Source organism: Pempheris klunzingeri, chromosome 16 (genome assembly GCF_042242105.1).
Source record: "Pempheris klunzingeri isolate RE-2024b chromosome 16, fPemKlu1.hap1, whole genome shotgun sequence".
NCBI lineage: Eukaryota > Metazoa > Chordata > Actinopteri > Acropomatiformes > Pempheridae > Pempheris > Pempheris klunzingeri.
The window spans coordinates 4,252,185-4,272,827 of record NC_092027.1 but is presented as its reverse complement, the minus strand read 5'-3'; the positions used below and the strand labels follow the sequence as shown (position 1 = coordinate 4,272,827).

At 45.9% G+C, this 20,643-nt stretch overlaps 1 protein-coding gene across 1 annotated transcript in view; it reads right to left on the bottom strand.

Moving 5' to 3' along the window:
* Positions 1-16,681, bottom strand: part of cica (capicua transcriptional repressor a) — a 33,087-nt gene extending 16,406 nt beyond the window's left edge. Inside the window, exons 1-5 of the mRNA XM_070847041.1 lie at positions 16,550-16,681; positions 9,128-12,865; positions 8,291-8,567; positions 1,970-2,101; positions 595-748 (exon numbers count right to left, since the gene is read on the bottom strand). Coding sequence (XP_070703142.1) covers positions 595-748; positions 1,970-2,101; positions 8,291-8,567; positions 9,128-12,649 — 4,085 coding nt within the window. The 5' untranslated portion in view covers positions 12,650-12,865; positions 16,550-16,681. The remainder of the gene's footprint in view (positions 1-594; positions 749-1,969; positions 2,102-8,290; positions 8,568-9,127; positions 12,866-16,549) is intronic.
* Between the last annotated feature and the right edge of the window lie 3,962 nt (positions 16,682-20,643).

The following is a 20,643-nucleotide window of genomic DNA, read 5'->3' as shown; positions in this document are numbered from 1 at the left end:
TACATACAGCACCAAAACAAGTTATATAAGGACAGAAGGTTAGCTTAAGAACACTGTTGTTTTTGTTCTATTCTCCATATTTTTTTAATGGATACATATCATTTTGGAAAACGTTACAAAAAGGCCCAAAAAATCCAGAGTAGTTAAATGATGATCTAATGATAATTTACACAACAGCAAAGTCCTAGATCGTATGTTAGTGAACCTGTGCTACAATATAAAGTCAGTGAGCTTATATGTGAATGAATAACAAAATTACTGCACGTAAAAAACACCTAACGTTTGTCTTGGCTGTGTCTAACGGTCTCATTTCACAATGTGGTCAACGTGTCACTGTGCTACTCTCTATCAAATCTTTCTAGTGCTTCTTCTAATCTTTGTATTTGCCATCTGTAGCTGCTGGACTTAGACAACCAACACAAAATGCACTTCTGAGCACTGCACCGTCGTATTCTGCTATGTCAACTAAACAACTGACTTTTTGTGCCAAAAATGAAATCTGCATAAAACATCTTACAATTCAAAACACCAAGCACCAAGATAAGCGCTCTGGTCTTGATAAAACCAAGGAGGAGGAAAAGATCAGCTACTCACGGGTCGTCCGTATCGCTCTCTGTCTCGCTGTCAGCCCCGCCCCTGTCTGTGGGAGGATTGTCATTGGTCGGGGGAGGGCATGACGGCGATCCCCTCTCTAGGTCTGGAGGGCCACACCGCCCGTCGCTCACCAGGGCCACACCGCAACGAGGCTCTGAAAATAAAGGCCATTTAAAATGCCAGTTAGTAAAAAGCTTGTATGGGTTAAGATATGGGCTCTGACTGCAGCCATGTTATAATCTCTTACAGTGGTAAGAATACTTTCAGTTTAAGACTGTTTGCATGTGAAGAAATGTTCCCTTAAGGGTTTGGTGACGACATCTGTACATTACTGAAGTATTTCGTCATGAAATCTGGTAACTACAAAACATGACACAGTGTTTTGTCTTGTAGCCATTTAGTGAGCTTCCTTCTTTTTACTGGGTTCATACAGATTAGCCTACATTTTTTTAGTTTAGAGTTTTGGTATCATTTATTTAGCGGGAAAATTTGTTTTAAGGTTTTACACAGTGTGGTGATTTCTTTCAAATTTCAAATCCTCCAAGTTAAAGTGATCTATTTTGTTTCCACATCCTAAAATGGCAAAATGTCTTATTTCTTACAGACATCAATGGGATGACATGACACATTATAACTTAATAATGAAATTCCAAAACCAAAACCAAAAATCACACTGCTTTGATTTAACAGTGCAGAGCTGAAATGAGAAGATCGTCATCATCAGCTGTTTCCTTCATTTCATCATTTCAGTCATTTTACAAGCAAAAATACCAGAAACTCACTGGTTCTGGTTTCTGACATGTGAAGGTTTGCTGCTTTTCTTTATATTCTAGCCAATCAAATACCTCATTATTTAGATTGCTGTTCAGATCAAACGTGCATTTTAAGATGTGACCTTGAAATTGTATCCACTATTTGCTGACACTTCATAGACTGAACTAAGACCGATAAAGAAAAGTAGTGAGGCTCTGAGAAAAAGAAAACGTGTTCCTAAAATTAGAGTTCAAAGTTAGTCTCTGAGTAAATTCAAGCACTCCAGTCAATAAACAACGTTATCAACAATGTTACTGGAGCTGTACTGGTGTGAACACCAACTGTGCTGGTTTGCAACTCAGCCGCAACTGTTTTGGGAAACACCGACTTGGCTGCTGGTATGTCCAACCAACATTTGTACTGGCTGTGTACTGGAGTGTTTTGGCAGTCGTGAATTTGAGAAACACAGTCCTACACACCATTTCCTGTTAGGATTGTTATATTGTGGGAAACACTTCGTGAAATACACTCATATTTATTTCCGTACAAGCAGTGAAATGAGCCCTCTTGTGTCTCTCTCATGATGTTGTGTCCACAGAAAAGGAGAGGGGTCGTCTGCTACCTTTGCTCTGATTGACAAGCTGTTGGCCATCAGCAGGCTGGGCAGCCGCTCCTGATTGGCTGGGCTCCAGGAAAGGGACGAGCGAATGCCAAGGGAACACTGGCACTGACCGAGGCTCCACGTTGGTCCAAACTGTGGGAACACGAAGGGAGACAGAGGAGAGAGAGAGAGAGAGAGAGAAAAAGTGAAATGTCATCATGTTTATCCTCCTCAGTATCATGGACTGTAGACAGAAGGCAGCGCTCTGCCCTCTGGCAGCAAGTGAAATCCTATGTGATCGTCGGCCAGCGATGAGCTAAAGCGCTACTAAAAACTACACTTTCATAGAAACTGCCAGAGACTGAAGACCATGAATGGAGTTGTGTATTTAGTCACCTACACTGCCCCCCAACACACACTCACACACAGTCCATCCCTCAGGATAATGAGAGCTGAGGGGTCATGTGTTGTGTGATGTGACGAGGGAACCTGTTATTTTCCACAGAGATTCCAGACTCCAGACTACTCACTGTCTAGACTGCTGCCACACCGCTGCCGAGCCTCAGACTCTCAACTGAACCATTTCAAGCCAAGACAGACTGCAGAGCACAAGTTTAACTCGATGTGATGAGCAGAGATGGCTCATATGGTTACAAGCAGTATCACAGTCTTATCAATATACCACTTTGGTCCAGACTGAAATATCTCAACAGCAAATTCCTACAGACATTCATGGTCCCCACAGGATGAATTCTGGTGACTTTGGAGATCTTTTAACCATTTTTTCCCCATAATATTTTTAAGGAGTTTTCAAAAACATACAATACAGTTTTTTATATTCATATAGTTTATAGTAAAACATCTGTAGAATAATAAATGGTAATCTTTGCAAAATGGAATACATTTATTCCATTGTGTAAAATATAACAATTAGGCGTGCTGCCATCACTAATGCATTTTGGGATATTTCAGCTTTGGGAATGAGTGGAATAGCTCAGCAGACCATTCAAAGTGTCTGTACATTTATATAACAAAGATTTCACCATCCACTCCTCCCCTGGCTGCAGTATTCCACATACAGGTCCATCCCGGTGGAAATAAACTGGCTATGAACTCAGCTGCAGCGCTGCAATGTCCAGTTTCCATTTCCATTAATAATCGTACAATAAAGTATTAAAATGGTCTATTTATAGCAAACCATTCGCCAGCTATGGCTCATCTACAAAGGAGATCCAGATACTGCGGAGAACCTGTAAATATGTCCTGGATGCATGGATGCATGTTGGTTACACACAATCTTCAAGAAGTTGTTCCACGTGATTATTATCACTGTGACCTTTACACTCCTTACTTACTACTGACTGACTTGCAACACTTCATGCTGCTGCATGAGGAATTTAAGCTTAATTAAATGTTTTACACGCCACAAGATTCTTTCTAAAGGCTGGAAAGACCAGGTGTAATACTGATGATATGCTTTATTTATATATATATGTTTTGTTCCAGTAGCCAGTTTCTCATCAGGTTGCCCTGGTAAACCAACACCTGACGCAGACCTTGTTGACCCGTCCACCGTCTGAGCTGCTGTGACTCACCACTCATCCTGAGGAAGGCTAATAGCACCAAGGACTTTGCCTAAGGGTCCACACTGGATATAGGTGTTACATAGGTGCTTTTTTTCCTTATTTAGCCACCATGTTCTTATTGAGAGTTTTTACATGCGTTATATGTTTTTGTGTGTGTGGACCTGAGGAAGAGCAGCTGCTACCCCAGCGGCAGCTAATGGAGATCTAAATTAATAAATAGATGAATAAAATCCACAGATCATATTTAGAACATATTTAGGTAGACTAAAGCAGCTCTGAAGACTGACAAGATGTAATGACTTGCTTAAGGAGACATCAGCAGTGCAGCCCATTCAATAATGATTTTTTTTAAGGCTGATAACGATACTGATACTTGTGTTTTAAAAAATCTATAATGATGTTTCAGACTGTTTTTACATATAACACATACCATAAACAAATAATATTGATACAGATCCAGTAGATATCTTTTAAAGGATCGTTACTGAGATACATAGTAACATACATGTCTTCCCTCTCTGGTGGACCTCAAACCTAGTTTAGCATTCCTGAACAGTAATTCCTTGTTCATTATCAACTGACAAGCAGCTATTCTGATACAACGAATGAACGACTTTTTAGGAGAGAAATTCAAGCGCTTTCAAGGTATCAAAAGCAAAAGTTTCCAGACTCTCAAAGTCTTTATCATCATATCTAATTTGTTGCTATAAATACAGCTGAGAAATGTAAAGTTCACAGAATCCCTTGATACCCACAGAAATGAATATATATTGCCAGTTTATTTATTTTACCAGCTGTTCATGTTAACTTTGGGTGCATGTTTTTATCAGGATTATTATCTGGTGTGAGACGCCAGGAGACACGAAACAAATGTGGTGACAGGATCGCTTCATTTGAAATCTTTTTGGATTTTTGGTCCATGTGAGTGATTGTGCAGATCAAACACACGGCTGAGCTGACAATCAAGCACTTTTCAGGGAGTATATTCTAATTCAAGCATATTCCTAACTTTCAAGACAGAATGGCTAAAATGAAGCATTTACTAAACATTCAAAACTTTGTGCGACCCCCCGCTGATCTATCTGCAAAAGCTAATATCTCCGATCTATAGGTCCAGCTTTAATGAGCAGTGTGGATACCAGCCAGCTTCAGGGACTGAACCCAGATGCTTTGTTCAAATGAAAGTCTCCATTCTCATTAAACCTAAATGCCATCAGGAGGATATGCAAGACTACCAGAAAGTAAAAACTGATTTAAAAGTTCTGAATACTCTGTGAGACCACAGTGGTCAACAGTAGGTCGTTGGCAGGCTGAAGCAAACGCTAATACTCTTTCAGACATTTCAGTGCCATCTTGAATTAGAATTAAGACCAAATCGATAATGACAATAGAGAAACTCTGCTGACAGAAACAGGCTGTTTCCAATTAAATGACAGTTGTGTGAGAGACTTGAATGAGCAGTGCAACAGGAAATGTTTATAGGGGCAACACTGTGTTGACTCTGTCGTGTGTTATTGTAACAGTGAAGATACACGAGAGTCATAATGTCACTCAGAGGAAATGCAAAGTACACATCCTTCTCTGTTTCCACCCACAGTTGTGCTCAAACTACTGCCACAAACAAATATAAAAAATGAACATTTAAGGATTAAAATTACAACAAAACTAATAAATATAGACAATCGGTGACATTTCAACAATTTTTAAATAATAAATATGTTCTATATTTTCATTGTCTACAAATCCCATAAAAAGACCAAAACTAACAATGTACTGAGCAGATCAGCACACAGAAAGAATCTTTTTTTTTTTAAACTTTTTGCTTTATTACTCTGTGCCATAGAGCTCCACTGTTGTCCAAAAACTATGAAAATCACATTGATGATGATGATTTACTGTAATTGAGGTGCTGTAATTTAAGTTCTCCAACATCCAGTACACTAACCTACCTGCAAGAATACCAGCCACTGAAGACAGGCCAACAAATGCACTACTTACTCTTATTTAAGTAACATCTGATAAAAGCTACAGTGCCCAGCTGTTTTAGGATGCTGGTGATTTTTTTTCAAATTAAACTATACACTGGTGGCATTTTTAAAATATACTTCAGAGGGAACAAATGGGAAAAACACCAGCCTCATCTTTTAAGGAGCTAAACAAAATCTGACCTGAGATTCCTTAAACTTTTTAGAGGACCTGCCGACACCTTGGAGAGGCGAGGCAACTATATTCCAGTACAGCGCTGACGGTGGTGAGTTGTGAAACAGATCAGAGACAGAAACACTGCTCAGACATCCATCCGTCTCCATGGGTTTACTTAAAGCCCCGACAGTGACGACTAGCAAGAAGCAACAGTGATAAAGAAACATGCCCGATGGGGTGAACGGCTGTCGTCATGCTTTACGGCGGCAAAATGACACTACTGACCCGTACATATGCGCCTTTCCTATGACTACACATTACTACCACTGGAGAACTTTCCATATAATTTCTCCTGTGGGTGCAAACGCAATAATACAGCTCCTGATCTGTGTAACAAGATGGGGCTTCAGCTACATCTGAGCTCTAATCTTCTTCACTGAAGGCTGCAGATGTACTCACAGAGAGCAGTAATGAAACTTGTAATGCTAATGCAGCTGCACTTGAGCAGGGCTATATTTAGGAGAGATCTCAGCCGTGGGGCCTCCGCTGCCTTCTGCCTGTGTTTGTTTCTGGGCTCGCTGTGGCTCTAGGTGTTTTTAAAAATGTATGGCGGAGGAAACGTTACGCTACAGAGGCAGGTGGCTGTTAGCAGCAGCGCGAGGGATGTGAGAGGGGAGAGAGAAATAAAAACGCGCCCCGGTAATCAGCTCAGGCCTCAACGCTTTACTGCGCTAATTCTACCGGTGGAAACAGTGTATCCATGACAACACGCCAGCAATACAATTACTCCTTTTTCTGCTGAGAGTGATGAAACACATTCACATCACGCTGGACTTGCCCTTGATGCCCTGTCTGAGGTTGTTGATTGTCTGGAACACCGAGATGAGTGTGTGTGTGTGTGTGTGTGTGTGTGTGTGTTTCTTGTTGGGGGGATGTTTAGCAGGAGGTGTGAATGTCCTTGTTGCTCTCTGCACTCCTGCTCTCAGTCTTGCATGTCTAGACATGTCAATATCCTTTTAAAGTTTGTGTGAAACACTCCTTATCTGTCTCTCACACACACACAGACACACACACACATGCGTATATTAAAAGGGTGACACCCCCTGCACACACACACTCACACTCACACATAAGCACAACCAATAACTCTCACACTACACACACTGAGTCACAAATTACACACAATAAGCAGCAGGTCTGGGTGGCTGCCTGAGCAACTGAAGTCTGATCTTCACGCCTCAGAAGAAAAAGGTTTCACTCTCAAGTCATCTTTACCGCTTAAACCAAGTCAAGAAATAATGATCACTTAATCAGGAAAGGGTTATGAAATGGAAAAAAATATAATTTTCAATTTTATTATCATGATATAAATCTGCTGCTTGTGACACACGTGCTATTTATGTCACTGGTTTTAATCTAATATCTGTTAATTAATATCTTCCTGTTTCCTGAATGTAAATATTAACTGAAAAATTAACTATATGTTTATAATAAAGATCTTGAATCTTGAAATCATCCATATGACTTGTATATACTACATTTTGTTTCACCAAATGTGAGTATTAAGTGTGAAACTAAACAACCGATAAATTGCCAATATCTCTCTGCATTGTGTGCAGCTGCTGTACACTTATTACACTTTCAGTTTTCAGATTTAGAAAGTGTTAAAATGACACAAAATGAGAAATAATGTATTTCAAATGGAAACCACTTTCCTTATTCACATATTCAAAGTAACATTTCAGGGTTTTGGCTGTAATCGCAAGGTTGGCATGGAAACAAGCATACAGTATATGATTAACCCAAACACCTCTATTTCTCAGTGGCCAATTTTCTTACATCCAACAGTGTGCGCACAAAGCTGACAAAATATTTTCACAACAGATTTTTGCCCAAATGCATACTTTGAAAAACACAAAAGCACAGAATTGCTGATAAGGCTAACAGCAGCCCCTTTTTATTCTCCCTGTTTCTTCTGACATTTACAGTGCAGCTAGTATTTTAGAGAGTTGGCTGATGGCATGATTTCAGAGGCTCATTTCAGTATATATATGTATGTATTTATGCAGAACATGAAATGGACTGAAGGGTCAAAAATTAATGTTCATAAAATGCCAACCAACCACATCTATAATTTAATTACCTGCGTCTTCTCTTTTTTTGTTGTCAGTATAACATGCTTGAGTGGAATTACTTTCTCATATCTGCTGTTTAAGTGTTCACTCCAAAAAAGAGCATTTTTTAGAAAACAGTATGCAGCATAACATTTCTAATACTCTAACTCTGTCTATCACGATATTATATGATTTCTAATCTAACAACTTTTGCACGAATTTTGTATTTGCGACATACGCTCCTAATAAATCTGAATTAATAATGCCATGTGTGTTGAATATAGTTACTTTTTTAAGCAAGCAAACAGTCGTATGTGTGCATGAGTCACAGCCACAGCACTCTAAAGACTCTCCTGTAACCCTAGAGAGTAATGAAAGTGAGAAGTACTGGGCTAGAGTAGATGAGCTTCAGTCTGCACATCCCTTCCTACTTTACAACATAGTGAACAAAGCAACAGTGCCACGATGTTCTCTCGTTCCCTCTCCCCGTCCCTCCTTACCAGTCCCTGGGCGTCCCATGATGATTTGCTTGCGTGGAGCAGGGTGAGGTGACTCGGCTGGCAGTATGAGCGGTAGCAGGGCAGTCGGCGTTGGGTGACAGGCTACCGGCTGTGGCAGCGCCCCTCCCGATGCATCCTGGTGCCCCTCAGGTTTCCTCTCCCTCTCCCTGCCTCCAGAGCCAGAGGAGGACAGGAACGAGCCGGATGAAGTGGTTGTCGACCCGGGGGTGGAGGGACTGGACAGGGAAGCGTGGCCTGCTGTGGCTGGAGTCAGGGACTGGGAGGAGACATCAAGAAGGTATTTTTAGTATTTACAGAAAACTGGCTCATAGCAATACTATAGTAGATGAGTATTTTCTGTCACAATAATACTCAACCAAACATTTATATTTTGAGAATTAAATACTTAAAAAATGGCAGTGACTAAATCTACCCCTGGAGCATGATATACTTTGTTCAGGAGTGGTGTCAGAGGTTTCTGCCACGACTCTGTGTCTCCATTAGACTCCCTAATGACTGCTGTAATACCAAGATAACTTGGAACATGCGACAAGTTTTTGAGGGCCTCCTTACTAAAATATAGATTTTAAGAAGAATTTTTCTCTCTAATTCACTTCCACGGTTCTCAGTCACTGACAATGATGTGATGATACACACCATTAGCCAATAAAACTACTGTTATTTATTGCATCATTGCTATGAAGAGGTAGCTATGATATTATTTTGCCATTGCAATATAAAATTAAATTTATAGTGCTAAGATTTTATCCATATGGCTCAACCCTTTATTGTACATGATCATATTGCACAAAAACAATAATTAGTTGATTTTCTTACCGAGCTGGAGGTGACCAGGACAAGTGTGGATGTGGGGTTGCGCAGGAGAACTGCACCATTGGTAGTGGCCCCGTTGATGGGGACGGGGACCTGCAGGCCTGGGGCTGAGTGTTGGGGCTGGCTGTGCTCTCTGGACCTGCTTCTGTCTCTCCTTCCTAGTGGGCCATCAGAGAACTTGGCCAGGGGGACATCTGGGTTGCGGACAATGACTGGGGAATCGCGGAGGGGCACGATGCGGCGTGGGGAGGGTTCCTGGGGCAGCGGAGAGGGAGGAGTGGGAGACACCAGCATGGGCGGAGGCGTTGAGGCAGCAGAGGATGGTGGCCTGCTGGTGGCGCTACGGGGCCGGGGAAAAGAAAGTGAGGAGGGGGTTGTGGGCTGACTCTGGGGGGAGAGGACTCTGAAGGCAGCAGGGCTGTGGCCCAGGGTCAGGTCTCCCATCATTCCTCCCCCTATTCCACCCAGCTGCTGTTGCTCAGGTTTGGTCTGGTAGTCCTGGGCTAGAGGCAGTGGGGGGGGTGGATGGGTGTCGAGCTTCCTCTTGCTGGGGCTCATGGGGACTGTGAAGGTGAGGTTGGTCTGGAAAGTGGGCACAATCCCAGATAAGTGGCGCTCTCGCTCAGCACCTGGTGTGCCCATCTTTGTGCCGCTAAGCTGGCGATGGCGGCGTGGAGGAAGTGACGCAGGAGCAGTAATGGGGCTGAAATTGGCAGGGCGAAAGCCAAAGAGCGGAGAGGGTGAGGGTGATGGGGTAGGGGAGAAGGGCGATTGATTGGAGATAGGGGAGAATGAGGGGGTGCCTGAGCGGGAGCCCCCCAGGGACACCAGCATGGTTGCCGCCTCACACTCATCAAAGTCGAAACGAGAGAGGTCCTGGGGGAGTAGAGAGGGAAGGACCAAACGGGGGCGGGAGTCTCCTCCACGGCTGCTGGCCTCGCTGCTTTCCCGTGACGTCTCATCCCAGTCAAACTCTGAGCTGGCCCTACCACCGCTCAGTCGGAGGTCAGACGGCGTCAGGGTCCCTGTGCTGCTGGCTCCACCCCGTTCACGGCTGCCCCCGCTGGCTTCCATCTCCTTGGTCCTCATTGACAGGTGTCTGGAGCAGTATCCTCGGCGCTGGGACTCTTTAGAGCAGCCCTCTCTGGAGCACAGCCTCCTCCACTGCTTACCGTTGAACTTCTTACGGATGCCTGTTGGCGTGCACACCACATCTCCCTTCTTGTACTTTTGCTGGGCAGCTGTCAGTGGGGTGCGTGAACGGGAGGAGGACGAGGAAGTCGAACCTGATCCGGATCCACCACCGCCGCCACCCGCTCCTCCACTGGCAGAACACCCTCCTGAGGCCTTCTCCACTCTGGAGGAGGTTGCGGTGGAAGAGGAGATGGGAGGGAGAGGAGGGAGCTGGGGGGTGGTTATGACAGCACCAGCTGCTGCAGCTGCTGCGGTTGCTGGGTCAAGGCCTAACAGGACAGGTGAAGGAGGAGGGTGGGGGTTCAAGGCCAGGTGCGCGGTGGGGATCCCAATGCCCCGTACCACAGACCCCACCATGTGGGGGTTGAGGTAGCCAGGTGGGGGCTTAGAGACGATGTGGCGGTGCTGAGGAACTGCCATTGCTTTGGCCCCAGGTATGATTGCCCCCATTGGGACCATGTTAAAGTGGGACACCTCCATGTCTTCTTCAGGGGTGAGTGGCATGTATGGGTGGTGTTGCTGCTGTTGTTGCTGCTGTTGCTTTGCACTGTTCTCCCTTTCTCTCTCTCTTTCCCTCTCTCTATCCTGTTTTCTCTGGAGGTCCCTCTCCCTCTCCAGCTCCTTCTCGACATCCCACTCCCGGCCAGGAGCAAGGCTGAGGACTGATGCTGGTGTTACTGGGGAGGTGATGTTGTGGCCTGATGTGGAGGACACAGGGACCATGCCTGGGTAGGGCATTCCTCTCCCCAAGACTGACCCCACACCGGGTGTCATCCCATGGCTCAAACGACACACCTCCTGCTCCACGTCTATCTCCTCCCTGTCCTCCCGCTCCCTTTCCTTGTCTCTGACTCCCTCTTCTCCATCTTGTCCTCCTCCAGACGGTAGATCCAGGTCCCAAGGTGGCACCAGAAGCCGGAGTGTTTGTCGGGAGACCCACACTGCCTGGGTAGCACCAGCTGTCCCTCTGCCATCCTCTTCCTCGTTCACACCGTGAGATCTCTCCTCGGACAGCAGGACACGATAGCGGTTAGCCACTGCAGGGTGTGTGTCCACCTGGGTCACCACACCTTCTCTGTACCACTGCCACTGGCCCTCGCTGCCCTCCTCGTTGCCAAATGGTACGCAGACACGGGTGCCAATAGGTATTGGATGGACACCAGGCGGCGGGGCATCTAGGATAATGTCCACCACCCCGGGGGGGCTGTCATGTCGATACGGATAACGGCACAGCGTCTTCTCCCCATTCAGTTGCACCTCCAGGCTTCCAAATTCACCACTGACCTTACGGACCACCCCGGCCCGAAACACCAAGTCTGACAGCACACCATCATCCCTCCTTTCGCCTCCTCCGTCCTCGTCACTTCTTCTCTTGAGCTGGCGGGCGAGGACTCGCTGATTCTTCAGGCCTTTGGCCAGGGCGTCAGACAGCGCATCGGGGAGACTGGGTGGGGCATGTGTAGACAACTGTGCGAGAGCGTGGGAGTCGCCGACTACCTCCAGGTCAGCTGAGTGCTCGCTGGCAGTGTCTGTTGAGGAGCAGCGCGGCAGCGGACTGGGCGATACTCGCTCCGCATCTCTCACCCCCTCACCTCTTCCAGGCCTTTCCCTCTCCCCTCCCACCGACAGGGGAGGGGGTCCTGGAGAACCATCCTGAGGCCCCTCCCTGCCTGTGGTCCTGCTATGGAAGTCATCCATCAGGCTCCTACTGTTGCCATCAGGGTGCGAGACAAAGACGTCACTTCCTGAACCCGTTGACCCGTGGTTGATGACCCCACCACTAAGAGGAGGAGGAGGGGGCGTGCTGGAGGAAGGATTGCTATGGTTGCCAGTAGTAGATGAGCAGTGTTCAGAGGTGTACTTCTTCTTGGGAACGCGGGCCTTGAAGGTGGCCGTTTTTCGGCTGGAGGCAGGGTTTGGGCTGTTGTTGGCGCTTGGTGTACTACTGTTACTACAACTGCTGCCACCACTGTCACTGTGGCTGCTGCCGCTAATAACTGACCTCCCTGGTCTATCGTCCGAGGATGTCAACAATTTCCCAGAATCCATCACCATTGATACTGTCGCCTCTGACAGCCCTTCTCTGTGAGGCCCCTCCCCCTCTGAAGGGTCCCGTGCTCTGATTGGCTCTGCCTGGGAGGACTCCGAGTGTGAATTAGAAGAAAAAGATGAGGAGGGTGTTCGGTTTTGTGGGGATCTGCTTCTGTCTCTGTTCTCATCTGAGTCTCTCTTCTCCCCTCCTTCTGGGGCGTCCCCCGCTCCGCGACGCTTCCCCCCTTTGGCCCGGGTGGAGGGAGGAGAGCGCCGGCCCTGCTTTTTTATCGGCTTCATCTTTTCATCTAGCTTGCCTTTTCTCCAAACAAGTCTTTGTATTTATTTATCCCAGAGATTCTCTTTGGCGTTCCTCTCTTGCTCTGCCTCGTTTTTTTCCTTCTCCCCCCTCCTTTCTATTCTCTCTATTTTTCTCCTCTGTCGGGGCCTCTCTCTCTCATCCTGACTTATCTTTGTTGCGCGACTTCGGCACTTGCCCACCTTATTCCAGAGACTCTGAAAGAAAGGGAACAGGGAGTGTGGGTTACTCATGTGGCAAACGCATTCAGACGTGCACAAAGCCTATTCACCAAGCAAGATAGCAACTAACTGCGTGCCTTTGAGAGAGAAAGTGCCTGATTGAATCAAAATCCAAATCAAATCTAGGAAAACATTAAAGTGGCATCAAAGTAATTCAAAATAAAAGCACAGCAGAGTGGCACTTGTGATCGCAGGCGTGATAAAAAAACAAATACAGAGTAATAAACAGTTAAACAATAATTTAAAGAAACATATTCCCTGCTAAATGATGCACGAACGCATCACAGTAGTAATGAAAATGACTCATCTACAAATTCATTACACATTACACATTAATTCATTGCATAACAGGTTCTACTCACATTACACAAGGCCTGCATCCATACCAGGTACATATTGCAAACAGGAGGCCATATTGTAGGGTGAACACAATTCAGACTTACAACACAGTATGGAAATAGTGAGAAGCACTTTGCAATTTGCCCAGACAAGCCTTTCTGCATGCACTCCTCTCACACACACTCCCTCACACACACACTACTTCTTGGCCGGGGCAGTAGAGGCGGGGGAATTCCTTCTTCGCTCGCATACTGAAACCCTCCCTTTCTCTCTCTGTCTCTCCCTCTGTGGCGACCTTTATCTATGTATTTCAAAGCAGAGTCAATCCGCCCCTACAAACTCCATTTCCTGTGGAAGACCATTACCTAACTTCCCGTTACTTTATTCCTCCCTCTCTCTCTTTGCTACTATTACACTGTCATTCTCGTCCCCTGCCTGTATTCTCTCTTCTGCCTCTAATATCGATTTCTACCTCACGTCTCTCTTTCTCTCTCCTCTCCTTCCACTTAGTCTCTATCCTGATTTTGTGCTGCGGTCATCTAGAAAAGCAGAGTTGTTGCAAATGATTGTTATTCCACACCAGAGTCATTCAGTATCACTCTTAGCCATGCCAGAGTCATTCAGAATATCTCCTGCTCCACACCGGACTCATTCACAGCTCTGCCTCCGTTTAGAAGTAAAACAAATTGATTTTGCTGACTTGTTGAACGGAGGACTGTTGTCATTTAACTGGTGTGTTTGCCGTGCGGTGTGTACGCGCGGGGCTAGTTGCTGTATGCTCTGCCTGGTTTCTTTCAATACAAGAGTCTCCACGCAGCTACGAGTGCCAGAAAGATGTTAACAACAAGTGCATAAGAGGGAGAATAAAAACATCCCCAATATGCTCTGTCATCTCTTGGAAATTTCCCACTCCAACTGTGATATTCACTGTCAAAATGTTCTGGATTGATGTCCATCAACTACCACTCAGCTTGTCTACTTGTCAGCAACTGCCTGTTAACGTACATGTCTGCCTGTCCGTCCCTGTCTGTCTCTACATCCGTCCTCCCACCAGTCTCTTTCTCTCTGTCTGCTTGTCTCTTTTCCCTTTTGCTGCCTTCCTGTTTGTCTGTGAAGGCTCGCATTCATTCAGGTCCTTTTAATATCTGCCACATCATATCAGCTAGAGAGAAATCCATTTTCAGAGATGAGTGCCGCCTGTCTCAAGGCCACACACACACGGCAAACATCTATGTGATGATAGTTGATAGTGCGCACAGAGAGCTCACAGCCATCACTGTGCTCTATGTAAATCCCTATTTAGGACAGACAGCTGTAGAGCAGCCACCATAAAATAATTTGGCAGCCGGCCTTACTTGGTCACGATAGAGGTATGCTACGTGTGTTTACTCAGTAGTGCACTGTGTACAACAGCTGGTGTCAGAGTCATGGGCCTAATGATAACAGCTTAAAGACAAACTGATGCAACTCATGCTGCCCTCTGTGAAATATGGAGCAAGGAAATCCATATAGGAGCTATAGTAGGCCCGCGTCTCAGGTGTACATAAAGTGCAAACAAGTGCAATCCTATTTTATCTGCAGAGCAGCGTTTAGCCTCTTTTATAGGTTGACATGAAAACATAGTAAACGTGACTGCAGGCAGCGTCGAGCTAACACAAGTCACGCAAGCTGACAAAAACATAAGCCGCTGCCTCTACGGATGCATAATTTAGTTTGGCTAAGTGATTATCCAGGTTTAGGTTGTGGATTAATCACTTTTTCAAACACAACAGGGCAAAAACAGCTTAAGCAGCTGATGATTATATCAAGTATGAAGTGAGTTAACATGACAATGTGTATGCTATAAACACACAGGCCACACATAAAACCAGATGTTAGTTTTTGCATTTATACTTTTACATATATTCATATATCTAAATTACACATAGGGGTGAAATAGAAGTTAAATGTGTGCTTTCTTGTTCTTGTACATGAGAGCAGTGGGGAAACCAAAGTTAAATTGCTTTCACTATAATTCACCATCACCTGGGAATAAAGAGCCCAGTGGTGAATCTATACACACCTTCTATTCCCTTCTGATATCTTATACACTTCTGTTGTGAACAGTTACGCTTCTTAATGTCTTTATTTGTGGGCATCAACAAAATGCATGACATCCAGAAAGTTTTGTCATGAGCAGAGCACCTCTTTAAAAAAGTGTATAACAGGATTACTACAGCACTTCTCAACACAGGCCAGGGTGTATGGATGTATTGACACAATCCGGGGCAGATAACAGCTGTTAACTTTATCCGGACGAGGCCTAAAGCCCAAAATGCAAACTACAGGAGGAGATGTCGTCACCCCTGGTTTAGCTGGATAGTACCGTGTATGTGTCAAGCCCTCGTAGTACCGCGATTACTACCAGTTTTACTCCACAACACAGCAGGCCGAGGCGTGCAGCCACCAGGCCTCAACTACACACAAGGCCGCTTGGAAATCCTCTGCTCACTGTCACCGGGAAATAACCGGTTTAACGGGCATATTGGCCCTTAATACCATGTAATACGGCCCATATTCCCCGTGCGGCATGACAGTGTGAAATGTCCCAAGCAGATGAACACGTTAACTTTGTCAATCCACTCCACAGTCTCTCTCCCACACACACACACACACACACGTATACATGCACACACACATGCACACAAGACGACAAACAGCGGATAAAGTCGCTTGTTTTGGCCCATCCGAAAGTGACAGTCGTCTGAAAATAGAGCCAAAGCTGTCCGGACAACTTTAAATTCACCATCGGCGTCATTTGCATGATTGCAGCCGCCGTACGAGAGGCGAGAAAAGTGTCAATATGTGGCCACAAACTAGTCCCAAGGAGAAGGCCCCTCCAGCCCCCTTTAAAAAAAACACACATTAATTCAAACGGCCACGTTGATTCATGAAAAAGAGGAAAGAAATATGTCAGGGGGAGAGAGGAGGAGGAGGAATGACAAACGGGGAGTTTTAGGGTTTGATACAACGCACGAAAAATAACAGTTGCTCTACTAGGAAGTCCAGCGGCAGTTATGGCGTTGAATTTATTTCTAGTGGAAAAGTTTCGGGCTCACTATGTCTAACCGCACCGCTCCCTTTTTTTTCACAGAAGACACCCAATCCGCCCTCTGCTCCTCTCCGTAGGCCACCCAGATATCGGAAAATACGCTGATCGGCTCCACTGCTAACACTGTTTGTGGCCACAGTAAACACGAACAACGTTAGCGGCTCGGCAAAAGCACAACAAGCCCCACTGCAGTGCTGCAGGAGAAAGATTTGTGGGCAGCTTGTACTCACCAGAGCTAGTGTAGTACCCGTGTGTGGCTCTCTGTTGACTCCGCCGGGTAAAATAGGGCAGGGTGGCCAGTCGTCCGCAGCTGCCAGTTAGCGGCCGTTCATGTTTCTCCGGCAAAGCAACTTAAAAGGAGGAAAAACTACTGCCCTGTATTTTCTACACTACAGTCGCAAAATGGTGAATGAAGCCCGAAAGCCTTGACAACCAGCCCGGGCGACCAATCGCGGAGCACGAACGGGTACAGTATCCAATAGGAAGCCGAGGAAGGGGGGCGGGGGCGGGGCCGCGCGTCAAAGTAAATTTGATGGACGGCGCGCCGCGGCCAATCACAGTGTGGGAAAACACAGAACAGCTGTTGGGAGAGCGAGGCTGCGGCGGCCAATGGAGCTCCTCTGTGGGCATGTCTGCGACTTAAACTGCATGGACAGGAATGAAATCTCTCTCTCTGCTTCTCTGTCTGCTCCTCTGTCTGCTTGTTATCCCTTCTTCTTTTGTCTGCAAACATGAAAAACCGGCTGAGATAGAGCATGAGGTGTCTGTCGTTACTAGACTGATTGGACTCAAAAACACTCACATGGCATTATTAAATTTAATATGGATCAATATGTCAAGCCTCAAGCTGTCTCCTGTGTTACAGCTTCAACTGTAGCTCATAAAACAGCTTTAACAAGCCTATTTAACTCTCTGTGTGCTGTTCATTGGTCTGTTAGTGCTCCCAGTGAAGTCCATGTGAGCCACAGGTTGAGTGTAGTTTCAGAGGAACCACAAAGAACACCAACTCCCAAATTCTCATGCTTTCTCCCTCTCCATCCCTCTCACAAACTCTCTCCCTATTCCCCTCCCAGCTAATCAGAGGTGCTCTGAGCTGCACAGCATCCCTTAGTCCCGCCTCCCCAGCCAATCAGGACAGCCGCTGGAGCCTATACGTCACCAGACCAGCGTGTGATTGGCTGAGAGCCCTGGGGTCTGCAGGCCAATGACCGAGTGCTGTGGTGAGGTCATTATGCTTGTTGCCATCAGCTTGGCCAAACAGGAAGAGTGAAACCCCAGTGAGTAAGTTGGTCCAAACGTGGGATTATGGCTCCTAAGAGAGTGACCCATATACACTGTGGGCTTCACACACACACACACACACACACACACACACACACACACATAGAGTGTGGACGCAAGGAGGCGTGCATGTGCACAAACAGGTGCAGGCTGTAATACACTGTAGACTACATGACAACATGCAAACAGGCTGAAAAAAAATACAGTCAGACACACATGAGTGCACACACAAACACACACAAATGCACACAGATACGCGCCTCTGCAACACACACACACAAACACACACACACAAGCAACAGAGTGGCGTCCTGCTGCGATTTCATAAGACACTAATGGTGTGTGGATTTCTGTGCAGCAGTGCGACGTGCTGTTTCTATAGCTTACAGGCACAGATGGCGAGTTTGGTCAATGATGATACAGAGCTGGCTGGTTGCGGCATTGCAGTCTGCACACAGACACACACACACGTGCACGCGCACACAGGCGAGCGGGTACACTTACCACAGTTACACACAACTGGGCGCACACATACAAGCAAGCACCTACACACACATAGCAGGCGCAGTGGAGTTAGAACATGCCTGGGCGTTACATAAGCTGTACGTGTACTGGAGCACACACACACACACACACACACACACACACACACACTGCGCCTAGCCCTGTGCAAGCAAACACACACACTTTTGTGTATATTGTGCAGACTATATGGCCTCTTTTAGCACGCAAACATACAGACGTGCTCAATAAAGTAGCCTACAGGTTTATTATTTGTGTTTAGTTTGTACAGGCAACCCCTACACATACACACAGGCTCAGCATTTGTGTATTTACTGTACACATTTCATGGCCAGAACATGTACGACTTGTGACTCATAAATCTGCGAAAATGCACCACACACACACACACACACACACACACACACACACACACACACACACGCACACACACACTTAAGTGCAGAGTGAGTGGGATCTCCAGACATCTCCCACACCCCTTGATAGTGAAGCACTGCAGTCTCCGTCTCTCTCTCTTTAACTGACTGCTCATTCACCATAGACGAGTGTGTATTCAGAAATGTAGGGCGAGTACAGCGAGCACACAACTTTGAGGGGTGGCTGGTTTCGTAAGGCACCGTCGGGAGACATTAGAGAGACGAAGAGAGACGTGAGAGTCAAAAAAAAAAAAAGCTTCAGAACGGGGCTGGAAATGAAAGTGTGAGGGAGACGTTAGCGGTGAAAAGGTGGAGCAGACAGTGAGGAGAATCATGAAAGACGGGCTGTCGCACTAAGAGAAAGGGGGACGGACACACACACACACACACACAGAGGAATCATGCAAGTGACAGAAGCAACCAGGAAGAGGGGAGGCAGAGGGAAACGGCCTGAGAGGTAGACAGAGAGTGAATGAGCGCCATAAATCCGACTGGTATTAGCACCTCTGAGCACTTTCTAAGAATGAGGCGGAGAGCTGCGGCTAAGCCCCCCCAATCCAAGTCACTTTACACTAAATGCATTACGGCCACTTAACTGCTAAACAGCTCCAGGGACTCTGCACGGTACCTGACCCAACACTCTCACACTCTCTAATTCAAGTGTGTGTATAAAAAAAAAAAAAAAAAAAAAACCCAGAACAAGTTGAGAGAGCGAGAGATGGAGCAGATGAGTCAAACTCTGCTCTTCTTCTCCACCCCGGCCAACGTTTCGAGGTTGAGTAGACACACAGTAGATTTAACAGCCTGCACCTGCTGCGAATAATGAAATCCGTGATGAGTGTGCAGTCGCTCTTAGCCGCTGCTTGTGCGATTATCTGAGTGATTTTGTTGAAAATTAAATAACTTTCTGGTGTTACGTGAACCCATATTCATTTGTATACAATTGCTACACTGTTAGTGTTAGTAGTATCACGCGCAGTAAACACAGAGTGTTGTCAGGCATGTGCTGAGTGATATCAGATCGGCCTGCGGCTCTGGAGCTGCCATTACTTTTGAATTTCACAACTTCACACATGTAGGTGACGTGGGCGAAAGCTACAGAACGAGCGAGTAAGTTGACCTTGAGGTGAGACTGTGTTGTCAGCAGCTGCGTCCAAAGTCAGGAATGAAGTGTCAGACCAAACTGTAAAGTCAAAGGCCAAAAGGCGCTCGTGAATCAGGGGGTAGTTTGAACATCTACAGTTTCATGGCACCCGAGCGAACTCCGTCTACAGATGAGGACCAGGCGATGCGGTCGAGAGCTCCAGAACAATCGAGCAGTGGTGGAGGACATATTCAGAATCATTATAAAAGTAATAATTACACACAGTAAAAGAGGCGTAAACATTTTTAAATTAAAGTACATTAGTATTATCAGCAAAGTGAACTTAAGACGATCATTTCAAAGATTTTCATTTAAATAAATGTCCGTTAAGTTATTGACCCGTTCGCCGTCACCCAGCAGCGAGTGGGTGGGTGGAGCTAAAGCAGGGGTGTCAAACGTACGGCCCGTGGGCCAGATCAGGCCCGTGAACGGGTTTAATCCGGCCCGCGAGATGATTTTGCAAAGTATAAAAATGAGCTGCAATTTTTCAATGAAAGAAACTTCTGTTCTAAATGTGTCCACTGGGTGTCTGTTAATTCTGTTAAGCAAGTATAGCTAGCTACCTCGGAGCTACCTTACGTCTTCTACTTTGAACATTACGTGCTTTGGCAAGAGAAAAGTGGACGCAGAGTGTTCCAAGAAAAATGGTCATCCTCCTATTTAATCACAGAAGTGAGTGGGAAAGCTGTGTGTTTGGTGTGTTCACTGCATGTTTCAGTGCTGAAAGAATATAACCTTCGTCGCCACTATGAGACTCTTCATGCCGACAAATACAAGAACCGTCAAGGACAACAGAGAAGAGAGAAGGTGAATGAATTGTTGTGTTTACTCATAGCGGAGAGCTAGCTACCTTGTTGCTAATGAAATTGCAGTGGCTTCAAAACCATTTAGTGAGGGTGAATTTGTGAAAACATGCATGCTGAAGGCTGTGGAGATCGTGTGCCCTGAAACATGCCAGGCT